A 19,684-nucleotide genomic window follows, 5' to 3' on the forward strand; every position below is an offset into this window, starting at 1 on the left:
TAAACACTTGTAGAATGATAACTACATGTTATGGCAGGGCGTTAGCTGGAGCATGGAGCTTCAAAATTGCACTGGTGTTGTCAAATCACCATTGCATACTGATTGATGTCAAGATCTGCCTGCTCTGCATACTTCTTGCAAACGTTAACTGCGTGCATGGCATCTGACATAAATCGCGCTACAAGTGTGTGCATGCACCAAAAACACCTTTTTGGAACCAAACGGCACTCGTAGCACCAAAAAAACAGGCACGAAGGATCCGAATTTTGCCGTCCTAAATTTGATGGGCCAGTGATGGGCATGGATACAAAATTGGCTTGGGGATAGAAAGGAGAGAGTTGTGGTGAATGGCTGATTTTCCGACTGGATGGAGGTATACAGTGATGTTCCCCAGGGTTCAGTACAAGCACCACTGCTGCTTTGATATATATTAATTACTTGGATTTGGGAATACCGGGCACAATTTTGAAATTTGCATCTGAAATGAAACTTGGAAGTGTACTTAACAGTGAGGAACAAAGGGCCCAAATTTGGCCCTCCGATTTTGTTCGGCTCACCTCCGAGCCCCCCCCCCGCCGACATTTTACCTCAGAAGTAGTGCCCCAAAATATCCGTCCAATCATGACCAATTCTCGGGCCGTCTGTGGAGCTGGCGTGGTGCAGAAGAAAGATAGGGGGGCGGCGCTAGAGTCTGCGCGCATGTGCAGTAGCTCCTGGCAGGCCATTTTGGCAAACGCGCGGCAGGCTGCGTGGGAGGGGCTGAAGCACACCGTCCCCAGCCCTGGCCAAATGGGCTCCTTCATCGGCTGCCCGCTGTGTTCCCTCAGGTAGGAGTTCTATTTTTTATTTGTTATTTACTGATTGATTTTAGTGCTTTAGGTGCAGGGTTCCTACTATTTTTTTATGTTATTTATTGATTGCTTATTACTTTGGTCTTGGTGCTTTAGGTGCAAGGTTCCTTCTATTTTATTTGTTAATTAATTGCTTATTACTTTTTGTGCTTTGTTTGGTGCTTGGTGGTGCTTTAAATGTAATTACTTGCGCCAATTCCTTAACTGTAAGTAAGGTCTTTCTGTGCGGACAAAAGTGGACACATACGCTGCCCTAAGTTAGTTTAGTACAACTTTTTTCTGGCCACATTGGCATAAATGGTGTAAGTGGCTGGGAACCCCCCTTTTGAAAAAAAATGAGCTAACAAAAAACCTAACTAATTCACTTAGACTGACGCAAATTAAATGGCCATATTTGCAACTAAAAAAAGACACCAGAAAAATCAAGTTACACCAAAAAAAACGGTGCAACTCATGGGGAAATTTGGGCCCATAGTAACAGACTTCAAGAGGACATAGACAGGCTGGTGGAAGATGAGGGCATATGACAGATGAAACTCAACACAGAAAATTGTGAGGTGATGTATTTTCTTACGAAGAACGAGGAATCGAAGCTAAATGGGGTAATTTTAAGGAGGATGCAAGAACAGAGAGACCCTGGGGGTGTTTGTGCACAAATCTTGGTTGCAGGACACATTAACAAAGCAGTTAATAAAGCATATGGGATCCTGGGCTGTATAAGTAGAGGCAGCGTGTACAAAAGCCAGGAATCTATGTTAAGCCTATATAAAACACTTTTTCAGCCGCAAATGCAGGATTATGTTCAATTCTGGGCACCATACTATAAGAAGGACCTGAAGACTTTGGAGAGGGTACAGCAGAGATTTACTAGAATAGTTCTAGGGATGAGGGATTACAGTAACGTGGATAGACTAGAGTAGCTGGGGTTGTTCTCCTTACAGCAGAGAAGGCGAAACAGAGATTTGACAGTGGTGTTTAAAATCATGAAGGGTTTAAATAGAGTAAATATAAAGAAAATGTTTCCAATGACTGAAGGGTCGATAAAAAGAGTGCACAGATTTAAAGTAATTGCCAAAACAACCAAAGGCGACATGAAAAATTTTTTTTTACACGAGTGGTTAAGATTTGGAACACAATGCCCGATAGGGTGGTGGAATCAGATTCAAAAGTAGCTAGCAAAAGGGAATTGGATAAATACTTGAAGGAGAAAAAATTGCAGGGATGTGGGGAAAGTGTGGGGAAGTGGGACTAACTGGATTTCTCTTCGCAAGAGTCGAAGCAGACTTGATGGGCCGAATGACCTCCTTCTGTGTTGTCCTGTTCTATGATTTTATGAGGCCAACCTGTGGGTTCGTAAGTGAAAATGCATCTTGGAGTTAGACTGTACTCGAACGATTTGAAGTGCTTAGCTTTTGGAAGATATGAGCTTCACAAGATTTTCAATTGTACCTTGCACCTTGAATATGTGCCCTGCAAAGGTGCGGGTATGCATGACATGCAACGACAGAGCTGTAAGATTGTGTAAACGCTTGGCATGGGTGAGAAAAATACAGACAAGTTATCAAGCAACACTTTATGGCATGGAAGATGGAGCCATTTACCTGATACATGATGCCTCGGGAGCGCCCCTCCAACAAGCTGCAGTGCCTGAGACAGCGCTCTGTCTCGTTTGAGGGGTGTAAAGGGCAATTCCCCGCCGCGGGCGGCACTTACGCCCTGGGCGTTAACTGACCCAGGCCCAGAAGGTTACCATCCCCGGACCAACCATGTGGCAATTTCGGACCCCTATTTTCCTATCAGTAGTTGCATCCCTTTAAGTTTTAGTTACAGGCCCACTTCTGCATGCAGGCATACTTCCTACCCAAGGCATCAGCAGCATAACGTCGATTATTTAAATTATATCAATGAACTGAGCTTGCATTATCCAACCAGTACAGCTCCCCACTGTTCTGCAAATACGCGGCAGTGGATGTGATGAAGTCCTTGTGGCTTTTTAACAAGGATTCCAAAATTGGACCCATAAAGGTTTGTACTATTTGAAATAATACCAGTCTCCAATTATAAAAGGATTCTGGGGCCGAAGTTGCCCACTGCTGGAAAGGAGGCGCCCCTGCCCTGTTTCTGTTGCTTTTACCAGCGCGGTGGATGCAGTGGCTTCGAGTGAAATTCCACACTTTGGTTTGATTGTTCTCGCTGGACCGGAAGTCAGTCATAATGGGGGCAGAAGTGGGGCGGTAAGCAGAAATTTGGTGTCTAGAGGGGCAGGAGTTGGGAGCGGATCTGTCAGTTATCACTGCGCCGCATTAACCCGGCTCTCTCCTTCACTTAAAGGGGAGAGCCTGCACCACCAGGGAGGGTTTCGGCTGGGCCAGTGGTTGGGCACCCAAGATGGGGTGCCAAGCTTGCCTATTGGTGGCCTGGCTGAACCTGGGGGCATTATTGTCGGCTCCACTTGGCAGTCGGCCGACAAAAAAAAAACCATGGCGGCAGCGGCAGTGCGCCGCTCCCTATAAAGGGAGCCGCACTGCCATTTTACAAAGACTGTAGCCTCACTGCGCCGGCAGAATAAAGCTGCTTTGGGCACGGCTCGGCAGGGTAAGTATTTTTCGGTGGAATTTTGCCGTCAGGGGGAAACATCGGCGTTGTGCGCTATGATGATGCACTTAGCACAGATCGGCAGCAGCGGAGCGGTAGGGCGGGGTGGGGGTGGCGGGGGGGTTGCAGGGAAACAGGTCACCGCCGGGATACCTCAGGAGCGCAATTTTCATTATGGCGGCCATTACACGAAAAATTGAGCGGCATTCCACTCCGCAGCATGGCCGCCAATGTCCGGCGGTAACAGGCCTCGAGGGAAGGGGCAATTTCGGCCCCTCTATATTTTCCTTGAAATTCACAAACCAAAATGGGGGAATCCATGAATAGATGTAAGGTAATTTTCAGAGAATAAAAGTTGTGGTTCTTCACTTGACAGATATTGACTACCACCAATTTCCCCAGTTGCTCAGTTACACAAACATACTGTAGTACTCTGCAAAATATTACACAATATTCCATGACATATGTGTGATGTAAATTAGCTATTTTCTTATTACTTAGGTCAAACTGAAAGCTACACAAGGAGTATTTAATACAATTGCTGTAGTCCCCGAAGGTGTGTTAAATGGATTAGGCAAGAAAGAATTGACAGTAACAAGCCCAAGTTTGGAACTCATCAATGCAATACTCAAATATGTTACTTACACAAGCAAGAGGTACCACATTAATACAGCTGATATAGGTAAGTACAACCTCCATGTTTTATTAGTTAATGTCGTTTTGAATTACCTTTCAAGTCAACCTGAACATGAAATAAAGCTCCTTTCTTGGCAGCTTATTGCAGACCTTTCTTCATGATGCAGACATTAAAAACAAAAAGATTAAAAAATTTAGTTTTGCCTCCCTCTGCCAGGAGACATTCCCATTGAACAAAATCAAGGCTGCTCCCAGATCGCAAACTTGATGTCCTGTTTGACCCTGAACTGAGCTGTCGACCCCATATCTACTCCATCACCAGGACTGTCTACATCCACGACTGTAACATTGCCCATCTCCATCCCACCCCAGCTGATCTACTGCTTACACAAGCCTTATCCAAGCCTCTGTTACCTCTAGACTTGACTACTCCAAAGGTCTCCTGGCCATCTTCCACCTTCCATAAACTGGAGCTCATGCAAAACTCTGCTGCCCATATCCTAAATTGGACCAAGTCCCCTTCACCCATGAGCTGACTGGAAACAGCTGCTTGAAGGTAAATCACTGTCAGAGCAGTGGGAGGCATTCAAGGAGAAGATCTGGAGGGCTCAGTGCAAGTATGTTCCCTGAAAGACAAAGGGTAGGACTAACAAATCTAGAGCCCTTAGATATCAAGGGACATACTGGGAAGGATAAAGAAAAAAAGAGGCTTATGACAGATACCGAGAGCTCAATATTGCAGAAACTCGAGAGGAGTATAGAAAGTGCAGGGGTGGAATTATAAAGGAAATTAGGAAAGCTAAGAGCATGGAAAGTTTTTGCCAAATAAACATCAAGCAAAACCAAAAGATGTTTTATAAATACATTAAGAGCAAGAGGATAACTAAAGAAAGAGTAGAGCCTAATTAGAGATCATAAAGGTAATCTGTGTGGAGGCGGAAGACGTGGGTATGGTTCTTAACTAATACTTTGTGTCTGTTTTCACATGAGAGGGGCGATGCAGACATTGCAATCAGGGAGGAGGAGTGTGAAATATGAGATGAAACATACATACTGAGCGAGGAAGTATAAAGGGGTTGAGCAGCTTTGAAAGTGGATAATCCCCAGGCCCAGATTAAAGGTCTCCCAGGCTATTAAGAGAAGCAAAAGAGGAAATTTTTTCAATTTCCAATTTATTCTGGCTACAGGTGTGGTGCTGGAGGACTGGAGGGCTGCTAACGTGCTACCTTTGTTTAAAAAGCGGGAAAGGTTTAGACCGAGTAATTACCGGCCAATCAGCCTAAACTTGGTGGTGGGAAAATTATTGGAAAAATTCTGAGGGACAGGAAAAATTTTCATTTAGAAAAGCACAGATTAATCAAAGACAGTCAACGTGGATTTATTAAGGGAAAGTCATGTCTGACTAACTTCACTGAATTTTTTGAGGAGGTAACAAGGAGGTTCGATGAGGGTAGTGCATTTGATGTAGTGTATATGCATTTTAGCAAGGCTTTTAATAAGGTCCCACATGGCAGACTGGTCATAAAAGTAAACGCCCATGGGATCTAGGGCAAAGTGGCTAGTTGGATCCAAAATTAGCTCGGAGGCAGGAAGCAAAGGGTAATGGTTAATGGGTGTTTGTGTGACTGGAAGGCTGTTTTCACTGGGGTTCCACAGGGCTCAGTGCTGGGTCTCTTGCTTTTTGTGGCATAGGAAGAACATAGAAACATAGAAAATAGGTGAAGGAGTAGGCCATTCGACCCTTCGAGCCTGCACCACCATTCAATAAGATCATGGCTGATCATTCCCTCAGTACCTCTTTCCTGCTTTCTCTCCATACTCCTTGATCCCCTTAGCCATAATGGGCATATCTAACTCCCTCTTGAATATATCCAATGAACTGGCATCAACAACTCTCTGCGGTAGGGAATTCCACAGGTTAACAACTCTCTGAGTGAAGAAGTTTCTCCTCATCTCAGTCCTAAATGGCCTACACCTTATCCTAAGACTGTGTCCCCTGGTTCTGGACTTACCCAACATCGAGAACAATCTACCCGCATCTAACCTGTCCCGTCCTATCAGAATCTTGCATGTTTCTATGAGATCCTCTCTCATCCTTCTAAACTCCAATGTATGAAGGTCCAGTTGATCCCAGTCTCTCCACATATGTCAGTCCTGCCATCCCGGGAATCAGTCTGGTGAGCCTTCGCTGCACTCCCTCAATAGCAAGAACGTCCTTTCTCAGATTAGGAGACCAAAACTGAACAGAATATTCCAGGTGAGGCCTCACCAAGGCCCTGTACAACTACAGTAAGACCTCCCTGCTCCTATACTCAAATCCCCTAGCTATGAAGGCCAACATACCATTTGCATTCTTCACCACCTGCTATGCTAACTTTCATTGACTGATGAACCATGACACCCAGGTCTTGTTGCACCTCCCCTTTTCCTAATCTGCCACCATTCAGATAATATTCTGTCTTCGCATTTTTGCCCCCAAAGTGGATAACCTCACAATTATCCACATTATACTGCATCTGCCATGCATTTGCCCACTCACCTAACCTGTCCAAGTCACCCTGCAGCCTCTTAGCATCCCCCTCACAGCTCACACCGCTACCCAGTTTAGTGTCATCTGCAAACTTGGAAATATTACACTCAATTCCTTCATCCAAATCATTGATGTATATTGTAAAGAGCTGGGGTCCCTGCGGCACTCCACTAGTCACTGCCTGCCATTCTGAAAAGGATCCGTTTATCCCGACTCTCTGCTTCCTGTCTGCCAGCCAGTTCTCTATCCATGTCAGTACATTACCCCAAATACCATGTGCTTTGATTTTGCACACCAATCTCTTGTGTGGGACCTTGTCAAAAGCCTTTTGAAAGTCCAAATACACCACATCCACTGGTTCTCCCTTGTCCACTCTACTAGTTACATCCTCAAAAAATTCCAGAAGATTTGTCAAGCATGATTTCCCCTTCATAAATCCATGCTGACTTGGACCGATCCTGTCACTGCTTTCCAAATGCGCTGCTATTTCATCTTTAATAATTGATTCCAACATTTTCCCCACTACTGATGTCGGTCTATAATTACCCGCTTTCCCTCTCTCTCCTTTTTTAAAAAGTGGTGTTACATTAGCTACCCTCCAGTCCATAGGAACTGATCCAGAGTCGATAGACTGTTGGAAAATGATCACCAATGCATCCATTATTTCTAGGGCCACTTCCTTAAGTACTCTGGGATGCAGACTATCAGGCCCCGGGGATTTATCAGCCTTCAATCCCATCAATTTCTCGAACACAATTTCCCACCTAATAGGGATATCCTTCAGTTCCTCCTTCTCACTAGACCCTCAGTCCCCTGGTACTTCCGGAAGGTTATTTTTGTCTTCCTTCGTGAAGACAGAACCAAAGTATTTGTTCAACTGTTCTGCCATTTCTTTGTTCCCCATTATAAATTCATCTGAATCTGACTGCAAGGGACCTATGTTTGTCTTCACTAATCTTTTTCTCCACATATCTATAGAAGCTTTTGCAGTCAGTTTTTATGTTCCTGGCAAGCTTCTTCTCGGACTCTATTTTCCCCCTCTTAATTAAATCCTTTGTCCTATTCTGCTGAATTCTAAATTTTTCCCAGTCCTCAGGTTTGCTGCTTTTTCTGGCCAATTTATATGCCTCTTCCTTGGATTTAACACTATCCTTAATTTCCCTTGTTAGCCACTGTTGAACCACCTTCCCCACTTTAATTTTACTCCATACAGGGATGTACAATTGCTGAAGTTCATCCCTGTGATCTTTAAATGTTTGCCATTGCCTATCCACTGTCAACTCTTTAAGAATCATTTGCCAGTCTATTCTAGCCAATGCATGCCTCAAACCGTCAAAGTTACCTTTACTTAAGTTCAGGACACTAGTTTCTGAATTAACTGTGTCACTCTCCATCTTAATAGAGAATTCTACTATATTATGGTCACTCTTCCTCAAGGGGTCTCGCAAAACAAGATTGCTAATTTGTCCTTTCTCATTACACATCACCCAGTCTAGGATGGCCAGCCCCCTGGTTGGTTCCTCGACATATTTGTTCAGAAAACAATCCCTAATACACTCCAGGAAATCCTCCTCCACCGCATTGCTACCAGTTTGGTTAGCCCAATCAATATGTAGATTAAAGTAACCCATGATAACTGCTGTGCCTTTATTGCATGAATCCCTAATTTCTTGTTTGATGCTGTCCCCAACCTTACTACTACTGTTTGGTGGGCTGTACACAACTCCCACTAGCGTTTTCTGCCCCTTGGTATTCCGTAGCTCCACCCATACTGATTCCACATCACCCAAGCTAATGTCCTTTCTTACTACTGCATTAATTTCCTCTTTAACCAGCAATGCCACCCCGCCTCCTTTTCCTTTTTGTCTATCCTTCCTAAATGTTGAATACCCCTGGATGTTGAGTTCCCAGCCTTGGTCACCCTGGAGCCATGTCTCTGTGATGCCAATTACATCATACCCGTTAACTGCTATCTGCGTAGTTAATTCTTCCACCTTATTCTGAATACTCCTTGCATTGAGGCACAGAGCCTTCAGGCTCATCGTTCTCACACATTTTGCCCCTTTAGAATTTTGCTGTAATGTGGCCCTTTTTGCTTTTTGCCTTAGGTTTCTCTGCCCTCCACTTTTACTTTTCTTCTTTCTATCTTTTGCTTCTGCCCCCATTCTACTTCCCTCTGTCTCCCTGCATAGGTTCCCATCCCCCTGCCATATTAGTTTAACTCCTCCCCAACAGCACTAGCAAACACTCCCCCTAGGAGATTGGTTCCGGTCCTGCCCAGGTGCAAACCGTCCGGTTTGTACTGGTCCCACCTCACCCAGAACCGGTTCCAATGTCCCAGGAATTTGAATCCCTCCCATTTGCACCACTCCTGAAGCCACGTATTCATCTGAGCTATCCTGCGATTCCTACTCCAACTAGTATGTGGCACTGGTAGCAATCCTGAGATTGCTACTTTTGAGGTCCTACTTTTTAATTTAGCTCCTAGCTCCATAAATTCATCTTGTAGGACCTCATCACATTTTTTACCTACATCGTTGGTACCTATATGCACAACGACAACTGGCTGTTCACCCTCCCTTTTCAGAATGCCCTGCACCCGCTCCGAGACATATCAATGACTTGGACTTGATTGTAGGGGGTATGATTAAGAGGTTTGCAGATGATACTAAAATCGGTTGTGATGTTGATAATGAAGAAGAAAGCTGTAGACTTCAGGAAGATATCAATGAACTGGTCAGGTGGGCAGTACAGTGGCAAATGGATTTCAATCTGAAGAAGTGTGAGATAATGCATTTGGGGTGGGCTAACAAGGCAAGGGAATACACATTAATGGTAGGACACTGAGAAGTGTAGAGGAACAAATGGACCTTGGAGTGCATGTCCATGGATCCCTGAAGGTAGCAGGCCAGGTAGATAAAATGGTTAAGAAGGCAAGAGCAGGGAGATTATGCTTGAACTGTATAAAACACTAGTTAGGCCACAGCTAAAGGACTTCGTGCAGTTCTGGTCACCACATTACAGGAAAGATGTGATTGTAAATCCCCTCTGTAGCTTCTCTAGTGCAAAGATGTTGCCTGGGCTGGAAAATTTTAGCTATGAGGAAAGAGTGGATTGGCTGGGGTTGTTTTCTTTGGAACAGAGGAAGCTGAGGGGAGACCTTATTCAACTGTATAAAATTATGAGGGGCCTAGATAGAGTGGATAGGATGGACCTATTTCCCTTAGCAGAGGGGTCAACAACCAGGGGACATAGATTTAAAGTAATTGGTAGAAGGTTTTGAAGGGATTTGAGGGGAAGTTTCTTCACCCAGAGGGTGGTGAGGGTCTGGAACTCACTGTCTGAAAGGATGGTAGAGGCAGAAACACTCAACACATTAAAAATTACTTGGATGTGCACTTGAAGTGCTGTAACCTACAGGACTACGGACCAAGAGCTGGAAAGTGGGATTAGGCTGAATAGCTCTTTGTGGGCCGGCGCGGACACAAAGAGCCCAAATGGCCTCCTTCCATGTTGTAAATTTCTATGATTCTGACCTACATTGGTTCCTGGTCTGTCAATGCCTCAATTTAAAAATTCTCATCATTGTTTTTAAATCCCTCCACGGCCTTGCCCCCTCCCTATCTCTGTAATGTCCTCCAGCCCTACAACTCTCCGAGATCTCTGCGCTCCTCCAACTCTGGCCTCGTGCAAAACCAGCAAAGTTGTTCTCATTACAGCCTCTTCTGTGAGCTCCTCTACCAATGATATAATGGACAATTCACCAGGACCAGCAAGACTGTTGTAATATTGAGCTTAACAGTAAGATTCTTCCATGATTTTAAGATCCAGAATTAAATATTGCATCTATTGTATAAATGGCTTCTGCTATTTTTGTTACAATCAATCAAGGAAATGTTATACATTTTCTACACAAAAAATATGATATTTGGTGCATATTTTACATAAATTTTTCTTTTTATAAAAAAGTGTCTTTTCAGTTTGAAGAGCATACCGCTTTATTTCCGATCATTGTCAGGCAGCCCCCAATGCTACGTTTACATGATCCTGGACCAGGTAAATTTGAGTTACAAATCAAAGATTTGATCAGTACATTTCACAAAAATGTGTTTCTTCAACTAACTTAGATTTTTATTTTCATTATTCCAGATAGTAACATCAATTCCTTGGTTACCATAACAACAAAGACATTCTTAAGATATCATAAGCTACGAATCTTGATAGATAGCATTCGGAGATTTTACCCAAACATGACAATAATCATTGCAGACGACAGTGACATTACCGAAAAAGTTGAAGGACCCCACATCGAGCAATACATAATGCCATTCGCAAAAGTACAGTAAAGAATTCAGTATTCAATTTATGTACTATACAGACTTTAAACCAGAATTATATTTCAAAGCACAATTAGTTGAATTGGATTCATATGGTACCATTAGCTTTGTCTCAGTGGGTAGCACACTTGCCTCCAAGTCAGAAGATTGCAGGTTCAAGTTTCATTCCAGGGTCTTGAGCACAATAAAATCTAGGCTGACAATTCAGTACAGTGCTGAGGGAGTGCTGCACTGTTGGAGGTGCTGTCTTTCAGATGAGATGTTAAACCAAGATGCTGTCTGCTTTCTCAGGTAGACATAAAAGATTCCATGGCACTATTTCAAAGAAGAGCATGGGAGTTATCTCTGGTGTCCTGACCAATATTTATCCCTCAATCAATATAAAAAAAAAGTTCACCTAGTCATTATTATATTGCTGTTTGTAGGAGCTTGCTTGGGCACAAATTGGCTGCTGCGTTTCCCACATTACAACAGTGACTACACTCCAAAAGTACTTCATTAGCTGTAAAGTGCTTTGAAACATCCGGTGGTTGTGAAAGGCATTATATAAATCCAAATCTTTCTTTTTTTTCTTTCTCGCTTTCTTTCTATTACAGCTCTCTAGCTTTTGTAACCCACTTACTCAATTTCAATGTTGACCATTCCAATGTAGACTGAGAATATTGCATAAACACCGAGTTAAGTCTATTCTCAAAAGCATACAGACTTATAAAATATCATAGAATTCTGCAGTACAGAAGGAAGCTATTTGGTCAACAACCCTGTGCCAGCTCTTGGGTGTCAGCCTTCTCTCAGTGGGTAGCACACTCGCCTCCAAGTCAGAAGGATTGTGGGGTTGAAGTCCCACTCCAGAGACTTGAACACAAAACAAATCTAGGCTAAGACTTCAGTACAGTACTGAGGTCGTATTGCACTGTCGGCGGTGCTGTGTTTTGGATGAGATGTTAAATCAAGACCCCATCTGTCCTCTCAGATGAGCAGAAAATATTTCACAGCAATATTTGAAGAAGAGCAGCAGAGTTCTCCCAGCGTCTGTATATTATGATATCTGAAGCAGATCATTTGGTCATTTATCTCATTGCAGCCTGTGGGACTTGGCTGGGTGCAAATTGGCTGCAGTGTTTCACTATATTGCAATAGTGACTATACTTCAAAATTACTTCAATGGCTGTAAAGCACTTTGGATGTCTGAGATCGTAACAGTACTGTCAAAAATTTTCTGTTATAATTACTGCCAAACAAACTCTCTGGCCCTGAAAATTTAATTTTACAAGTGTGGAATCTAATTCTTTCAGAAGTGAATTGGTGTTGGAGATTTAAAATAATAAAAATTAAAGTAATTTATTAAATTTTTTCTGTCTGTCTCTTGGATATATTTCCCTTAATCCCATCTGTCTTTTCCTATCTTTAGTTCACATTCTGTACATGATTTAAACTTAATTTATACTTCCTGGTTCATAATTCCTGGTTTAGACTCTGCGTAGCTCAGTGCAGATTCTTCAATCTGATTGGTCGAAGAGCATCACTGCTTCTTGTCTTCTGACAGATGCCACAAATCCCCTGTAGAGGGCACCATGCCTCATCAGGTGGCAGATTTGAGCAAGTCTTCACTCAAAATCCCACAAAAACTTTGTGAGATGTACGGCGAGCGCCATTACTTTACTGCTGACCGCAAAATCCAGGTTTATGTAATTTTAGAAAAATATGTCTGCCTGGTTTCGATAGAGTCCATATTCTTGCTGGCATTAAGGTTAAATGTGCCTTTTCTCTATTATTTATTGTCTCCTTACTGTAGAAGCACCTTTAGGTGAGTTGCAGTCTTGCTACTATTCTTGTTCTCTGTTAACTCATATGTCAAGTTTCCCATCCAGTCCACATTTTGGACAGCATCCTTTAGAGATTGAGAGATGTACAAGCCTTTTAGTTGAATCAAAGCAACGGGAGGGAACGAGGGAGGAGGAAAACCCTAGAAAACAGAGTAATCTTTCTGCTATTGCTCTCATGTGACTTTAAATAAACATGATCATTGGTGTAGCATTATTGAGACCAAACCCTTTTCAAAGAAACCAAATTGTCCACACTTACTGATCTTGAACAACTTGGAATTTTTTTCTTCTCAGGGATGGTTTGCTGGAAGAAACTTGGCAGCTTCTCAGGTCACAACTAAATACATGCTTTGGGTGGATGAAGATTTTTTATTCACAAAAGAAACAAAATTGGAAAAGTTGGTAGATGTATTGGAAAACACAAACTTGGATGTGGTAAGTATGGAACTGGAAGGAATTGGAGATGTTTGTTTCCGATATTTCAATCTGATAAATATTTCCGTTTGATACATTCCCAAAATGAATCTTCATTTGTATACAAGATATAGCTATTGATTTTGTGTTCATTTTTTGGAGCAGCAAAAAATGATTTGCACCTATTAACTTATTCCTAGAATAAATGCGTGAAAATGTTTTTATAGTGTAGGTCTGTATTGCTTGATGCTCAATCAATCCAAAATCGGATTATGATTAATTCAATGGTACTGACATATAGTAGAATATGGTATTTGCTGAAGCTTTCACTCACCTTGACCTGTGTGAGACACTCGATCCAAGTCCACAGTCATCATCATAGGCAGTCCCTCGAATTGAGAATGACTTGCTTCCATGCCAAAAAGGGATGAGTTCACAGGTGTTTCAATAAAGGACCTAATATTCCAGGTCCTGAACTACATCTTGAGGGGTGGAAGATGCCTGTGTGTGGATTTTATTTTAACATGTGGTGGCCGTTTCACACCAGCCACCACACGGGCTTGACAGAGCTAGGTCTTGGTCCAGTGGCAGGGATTAACCAAGTCCACGGTACGACACTGTTAGCTGTGAAGTACTCGGCTATCTCTTGCTAGAGCTTCCTGCCACCCTGCTGGACCATGACACCCCACTTTCTCTCCACTGGCACTACCAATGCCTTGCGAGCCGCACCCGAGAACCTTCTGTCTCATTCTCTGTTTTGCTGCTGAGCCATGTCTTTAAACTCGAGTGGTAATGAGGTGCTGCTGCATCAAATCACCTTCTCAAGTAGTGGAGAGAGACGAGGCCAAACATTACTGGCTATTAGACTGCACCCGATATTGGCACTAAGCCAACCAGAAGCACAATTAGCACTGAGATCAGCACTCCAATCATGTCAATGAGCAGGCAGCACGAGAGGGCATGCTCCCTGCACCAAACAGCACTGGCCCATAACACCATCCATTTTCAGGCCATATCCAATTTCGAGGCTATACTGTTTGTCATTATCTGCAATAAAGGAAGGAAGATAGGAAGAAAGGATGGAAAGCAAGAATATTCTTATCTGTATTTTATCTGTAGAAGTGGTACAAATAAAATCTATTCGTAACAAAATAGATGAGTTGATGGCACAAAAGATACAAATGGGTATGATCTGATAGCCATTACAGAGATGTGGTTGCAAGGTGACCAGGACTGGGAACAAAATATTCAGGGGTATTTGACAATTTGGAAGGACAGGCAGAAAGGAAAAGGAGGAGGGGTAGCACTGTTAATAAAGGATGGGATCAGTGTGTTCGTGAGAAACGATATTTGCTCAGAGGATCAAGATGTAGAATCAGTTTGGGTGGAGATAAGGAATAATAAAGGGAAAAAGTCACTGGTGGGAATAGTCTATAGGCCCCCTAACAGTAGCTACACTGCTGGATGAAATATAAATCAAGAAATAATGGCGGCTTGTAATAAAGGAACGGCAATAATCATGGGTGATTTTAACCTTCATATTGATTGGACAAAGCAAATTGGCCAGGGTAGCCTTGAGGAGGAGTTCATAGAACGTTTCCGGGATAGTTTCTTTGAACAGTACGTTGCGGAATCAACCAGGGAGCAAGCTATCTTAGATCTAGTACTTTGTAACGAGGCAGGATTAATGAATGATCTTGGAGTAAAAGATCATCCAGGAATGAGTGACCATAACATGGTTGAATTTCAAATTCAGTGGGAGGGTGAGAAAGTTGGTTCTCAAACCAGGGTCCGAAGCTTAAATAAAGGCGACTACAAAGGTATGAGGGCAGAGTTGGCTAAAGTGGACTGGAAAAATAGACTAAAGAATGGGACGGTTGATGAGCAGTGGCAGACATTTAAGGAGATATTTCATAACTCGTAACAAAAATATATCCCAATGAGAAGGAAAGACTGCAAGAGAAGGGATAACCATCCATGGCTCACTAAGGAAATAAGGGAGGGTGTCAAATTGAAAACAAAGGTATACAATGTGGCCAATACTAGTGGGAGGCCAGAGGATTGGGAAATTTTTTTAAGCCAGCAGAGAACGACTAAAAAAATAATTAAGAGAGGGAAGATAGATTATGAAATTAAACTAGCACGAATATCAAAAACAGATAGTAAGAGTTTCTACAGGTACATAAAAAGGAAAAGAGTGGCGAAAGTAAATGTTGGTCCCCTGGAGGCTGAGACTGCGGAATTAATAATGGAGAACAGGGAAATGGCAGAGACGTTGAACACATATTTTGTATCGGTCTTCACGGTAGAAGACACTAAAAACATCCCAATAGTGAATAATCAAGGGGCTATAGGTAGGGAGGAACTTAATATAATCACTATCACTAATGAAGTAGTACTAGGTAAGATAATGGGACTAAAGGCGGATAAATCCCCCGGACCTGATGGCTTACATCATAGAATCTTACAAGAAGTGGCTGCAGAGGTAGTGAATGCATTGGTTATAATCTACCAAAATTCCCTGGATTCTGGGGCGGTCCCAGACGATTGGAAAACCGCAAATGTAACGTCCCTATTTAAAAAAGGAGGCAGACAAAAAGCAGGAAACTATAAACCAATTAGCTTAACATCTGTCATTGGGAAAATGCTGGAGTCCATTATTAAGGAAGCAGTAGCGGGACATTTGGAAAAGCATAATTCAATCAAGCAGAGTCAGCATGGTTTTATGAAAGGGAAATCATGTTTGACAAATATGCTAGAGTTCTTTGAGGATGTAATGAGTAGGGTGGATAAGTGGGAACCAGTGGATGTGATGTATTTGAATTTCCAGAAGGCGTTCAATAAGGTGCCACATAAGAGGTTACTGCACAAGATAAAAGTTCACGGTATTGGGGGTAATATGGATAGAGGATTGGCTAACTAACAGAAAACAGAGTCGGGATAAATGGGTCATTTTCCAGTTGGCAAACATTGACTAGTGGGGTGCCGCAGGGATCGGTGCTGGGTCCTCAACGAAGGGACCGAGTGCCAAGTTTGCTGATGATACAAAGATGGGTGGGAGAGCAAATTGTGCGGAGGACACAAAAAATCTGCAAAGGGATATAGACAGACTAAGTGAGTGGGCAAAATTTTGGCAGATGGGAGTATAATGTCGAAAAATGGGAGGTTATCCACTTTGGCAGAAATAATAGAAAAGCAAATTATAATTTAAATGGAGAAAAATTGCAAAGTGCTGCAGTACAGAGACCTGGGGGTCCTTGTGCATGAAACACAAAAAGTTAGTATGCAGGTACAGCAAGTAATCAGGAAGGCAAATGGAATGTTGGCCTTTATTGCAAGGTGTATAGAGTTTAAAAGCAGAGAAATCCAGCTACAACTGTACAGGGTATTGATGAGGCCACACCTGGAGTACTGCGTGTAGTGTTGGTCTCCATATTTAAGGAAGGATATACTAGCATTGGAGGCTTTTGAAAGAAGGTTCACTAGGTTGATTCTGGAGATGAGGGGGTTGACTTTTGAGGGTAGGTTGAGTAGGTTAGGCCTATACACATTGGAGTTCAGAAGACAGAGAGGTGATCTTATTGAAACTTATAAGATAGTGAGGGGGTTCGACAAGGTGGATGCAGAGAGGATATTTTCACACATAGGGGAAACTAAAACTAGGGGACGTATTTTTAGAATAAGGGGCTTCCCATTTAAAACTGAGATGAGGAAAAATTTCTTCTCTCAGAGGGTTGTAAATCTTTGGAATTCTCTGCCCCAGTGAGCTGTGGAAGCTGGGTCATTGAATATATTTAAGGCAGAAATTTTTGAGCGAAAAATGAGTAAAGGGTTATGGGGAGCGAGCAGGGAAGTGGAGCTGAATCCATGATCAGATCAGCCATGATCTTATTGAATGGCAGAGCAGGCTTGAGAGGCCAAATGGCCTACTCCTGCTCTACTCCTGCTCCTATTTCTTATGTTCTTATAATAGCAAAATCAGAGGTAGTGTAATATTTCTCAAATAATAAGAAATATAATTTTCCATAGGTTGGTGCCTCTGTGGATGGTAATCGATTTCAGTTTAAGATGTGGTATGAAGAAGGAAATGTTGATGATGGAGACTGCTTGTTTTCCAAGTCTGGTTCGTTTCATCCACTGGATGGGTTTCCAAACTGCGTGGTAACCAGCGGTGCGGTGAACTTTTTTTTGGCCAGGACAGAAAAGATACTTAGTGTTGGATTTGATCCTCGATTGGCAAGAGTGGCTCACTCAGGTAAATGAACCATTCAATCGTGCTGTCTCTCCGTTGATGGTGATAATCAGATTTGTTTGTCTTCTTGCCTTGATAACTATCTCAGGAAAGCAAGCTGTACCATGAACATGATTCCAGGTAGTCTACTCATTCTAATATTAGACTTGTTTTAACAAATATTTTGAAAACTGTTAATCTGAATATTGTAACCTAATGCTACTTTCTGTTATCTTAATTAATAATTCAGTTAGTTCAGGAATCTTTACAACTATTAATGTTTATCATATTTTACCATAGCATTAATGTCTGCATCTAACCTATTGATTAGCATTGTGGATGGTTTCACATTCAGCTGAAACATTCAGATCATAAAGTTTATAAAGCACTGGTTAGGCCTCAGTTAGAGTATTGCGTCTAATTCTGAGCACCACATTTTAGGAGGGATGTCAAGGCCATGGACAGAATGCAGAGGTGATTTACGAGAATGGTACCAGGGATGAGGATCCTTAGAGAAGCTGGGGTTGTTCTCCTTAGGGCAGAAAAAGGTTAACGGGAGATTTAATATAAGTGCTCACTATCATGAAGGATTTCATAGCGTGAAAAGGAAAGGAAGGACTTGCATTTTTAGAGCACCTTTCCTGACCACCGGATGTCTCAATCCAATGAAGTACTTTTGGAGTGTAGTCACTGTTGTAATGTGGGAAATGCGACAGCCAACTTGCGCACAGTAAACTCCCACGAACAGCAATGTGATAATGACAAGATAATCTGTTTTTGTTATATTGATTGAGCGATAAATATTGGCCAGGACAACAGGGATAACTCTCCTGCTCTTCTTCGAAATAGTGCCATGGGATCTGTAAGGGGTTCTCAGGGAGTGTTGTTGTGCCTTGGGGGTCTCTCTCTGGGCTTCTGCCCTCACAGCTTATGCCTGGCCTGTGAGGTACCCTGAGTGCTGCAAGAACACCCCTGGAGAGACTGTGTCCACAGCTTATGAAGGGGGTTTTGAGACTCGTGCGTCCCCACAGCTTATGCCTAGCCTGTGAGGTACCTGTGAGTGTCAAACACTCCTAACCCCTTCTTCCCTAGCCTGTGACACACAGTTGAGCATTTTCGATGCGCTCCTAGCTTCCCTTACACTGTTCTGACATAAGACTCATGATCAGGAGATGTAATACAATAGAACTGAGACAAGGTGATTCCAAGAGGAACTTTAGGCTTCCAATTTATTTGACAAGGTGTATCTCAACAAACCAATACACCAACAAAACAATCCCCCTAAATCCCACTAAACGGACACAACAAAAATCTTTACACAAGTTTAGCAGTACAATGCCCAACCTCCCATCTTTCCTGGCCTAACAGAGTTGGGAGTTCCGGGGACCAGAGGTTATACTCACTACTGTGCCTTCTGCAAGTCTGGTGATTCGTTTCTTCTATCCTCGGTGTCTTCGGACACTGGTTTTCCTTCAGTGTCGAGAGACTTGCTGGTTGTTGGATCACGAGGGCATGGAACCACCCACACTACGTCAGAAACCCCTTTTTATAGCCAGATTATCCAGTCTGCCTCGCCTGCTGAGATCGATTCTTCCCATTGGTGGGCTTTGTGATTTTGAAAAATGCAGCAGTTTTAGATTATTGCGGGGTTTTTTCCACTGATGTTAACCTACTCAAGGTTTGAATGGGTGTTGATTGTGTTGGCCTCCTGTAGCCATTGTGTAGGCCCTTGGGTTGTTTTGGGTTCCCTGGTTTCTAAAGGTCTGCATAATTTTCCTTCAATTCAGTTTTTCTAACCTACTCAAGGTTTGAGTAGGTGTTAATTGGGTTGGCCTCCTGTAGCCATTGTGTAGGTCCTTAGTTTATTGGTTCCCTAGTTTTCTGAAAATCTGCATAATTTCCTTCCATAGTGTAAACATGGGGAAGACAATAGTCCGATAATGGCTGTGAATCAGTCCCACAGTTTTCGAGCAAGTGCTCTCCCATTGGCTTGAAAGTCCCATGCTTCGGGCTGACTCTGTCTCATCATTGGCCCTCCGGTGTCCTCCCCCGTCCAATCACTGCTCTGCCAAGATCAAACTGTATCGGTTTCAATTCACAGCACAGACTGATCCCACAGCCCTTTTCCTTCTGGGTAAAATGAGAGGGTTTTCATCCTCCCCGACAGATCTTTTATATCCATCTGAGAGGGAAGACAGGGCCTCAGATTAATGTCTTATCCAAAAGAGTGCTCCAACTGTGCAGTACTCCCTCAGTAGTGCACT

The 19,684-nt window shown here is 42.8% G+C and overlaps 1 protein-coding gene across 1 annotated transcript in view; it reads left to right on the forward strand.

The window, feature by feature from the left end:
• LOC139251758 (beta-1,4 N-acetylgalactosaminyltransferase 2-like) overlaps nt 1–19,684 on the forward strand; it is a 43,262-nt gene that overhangs the window by 12,539 nt on the left and 11,039 nt on the right. Inside the window, exons 5-9 of the mRNA XM_070873297.1 lie at nt 3,948–4,128; nt 10,582–10,668; nt 10,762–10,949; nt 13,070–13,210; nt 17,219–17,444. Coding sequence (XP_070729398.1) covers nt 3,948–4,128; nt 10,582–10,668; nt 10,762–10,949; nt 13,070–13,210; nt 17,219–17,444 — 823 coding nt within the window. The remainder of the gene's footprint in view (nt 1–3,947; nt 4,129–10,581; nt 10,669–10,761; nt 10,950–13,069; nt 13,211–17,218; nt 17,445–19,684) is intronic.

The sequence above is a fragment of the Pristiophorus japonicus genome, unplaced genomic scaffold, assembly GCF_044704955.1.
Source record: "Pristiophorus japonicus isolate sPriJap1 unplaced genomic scaffold, sPriJap1.hap1 HAP1_SCAFFOLD_442, whole genome shotgun sequence".
Classification (NCBI taxonomy): domain Eukaryota; kingdom Metazoa; phylum Chordata; class Chondrichthyes; family Pristiophoridae; genus Pristiophorus; species Pristiophorus japonicus.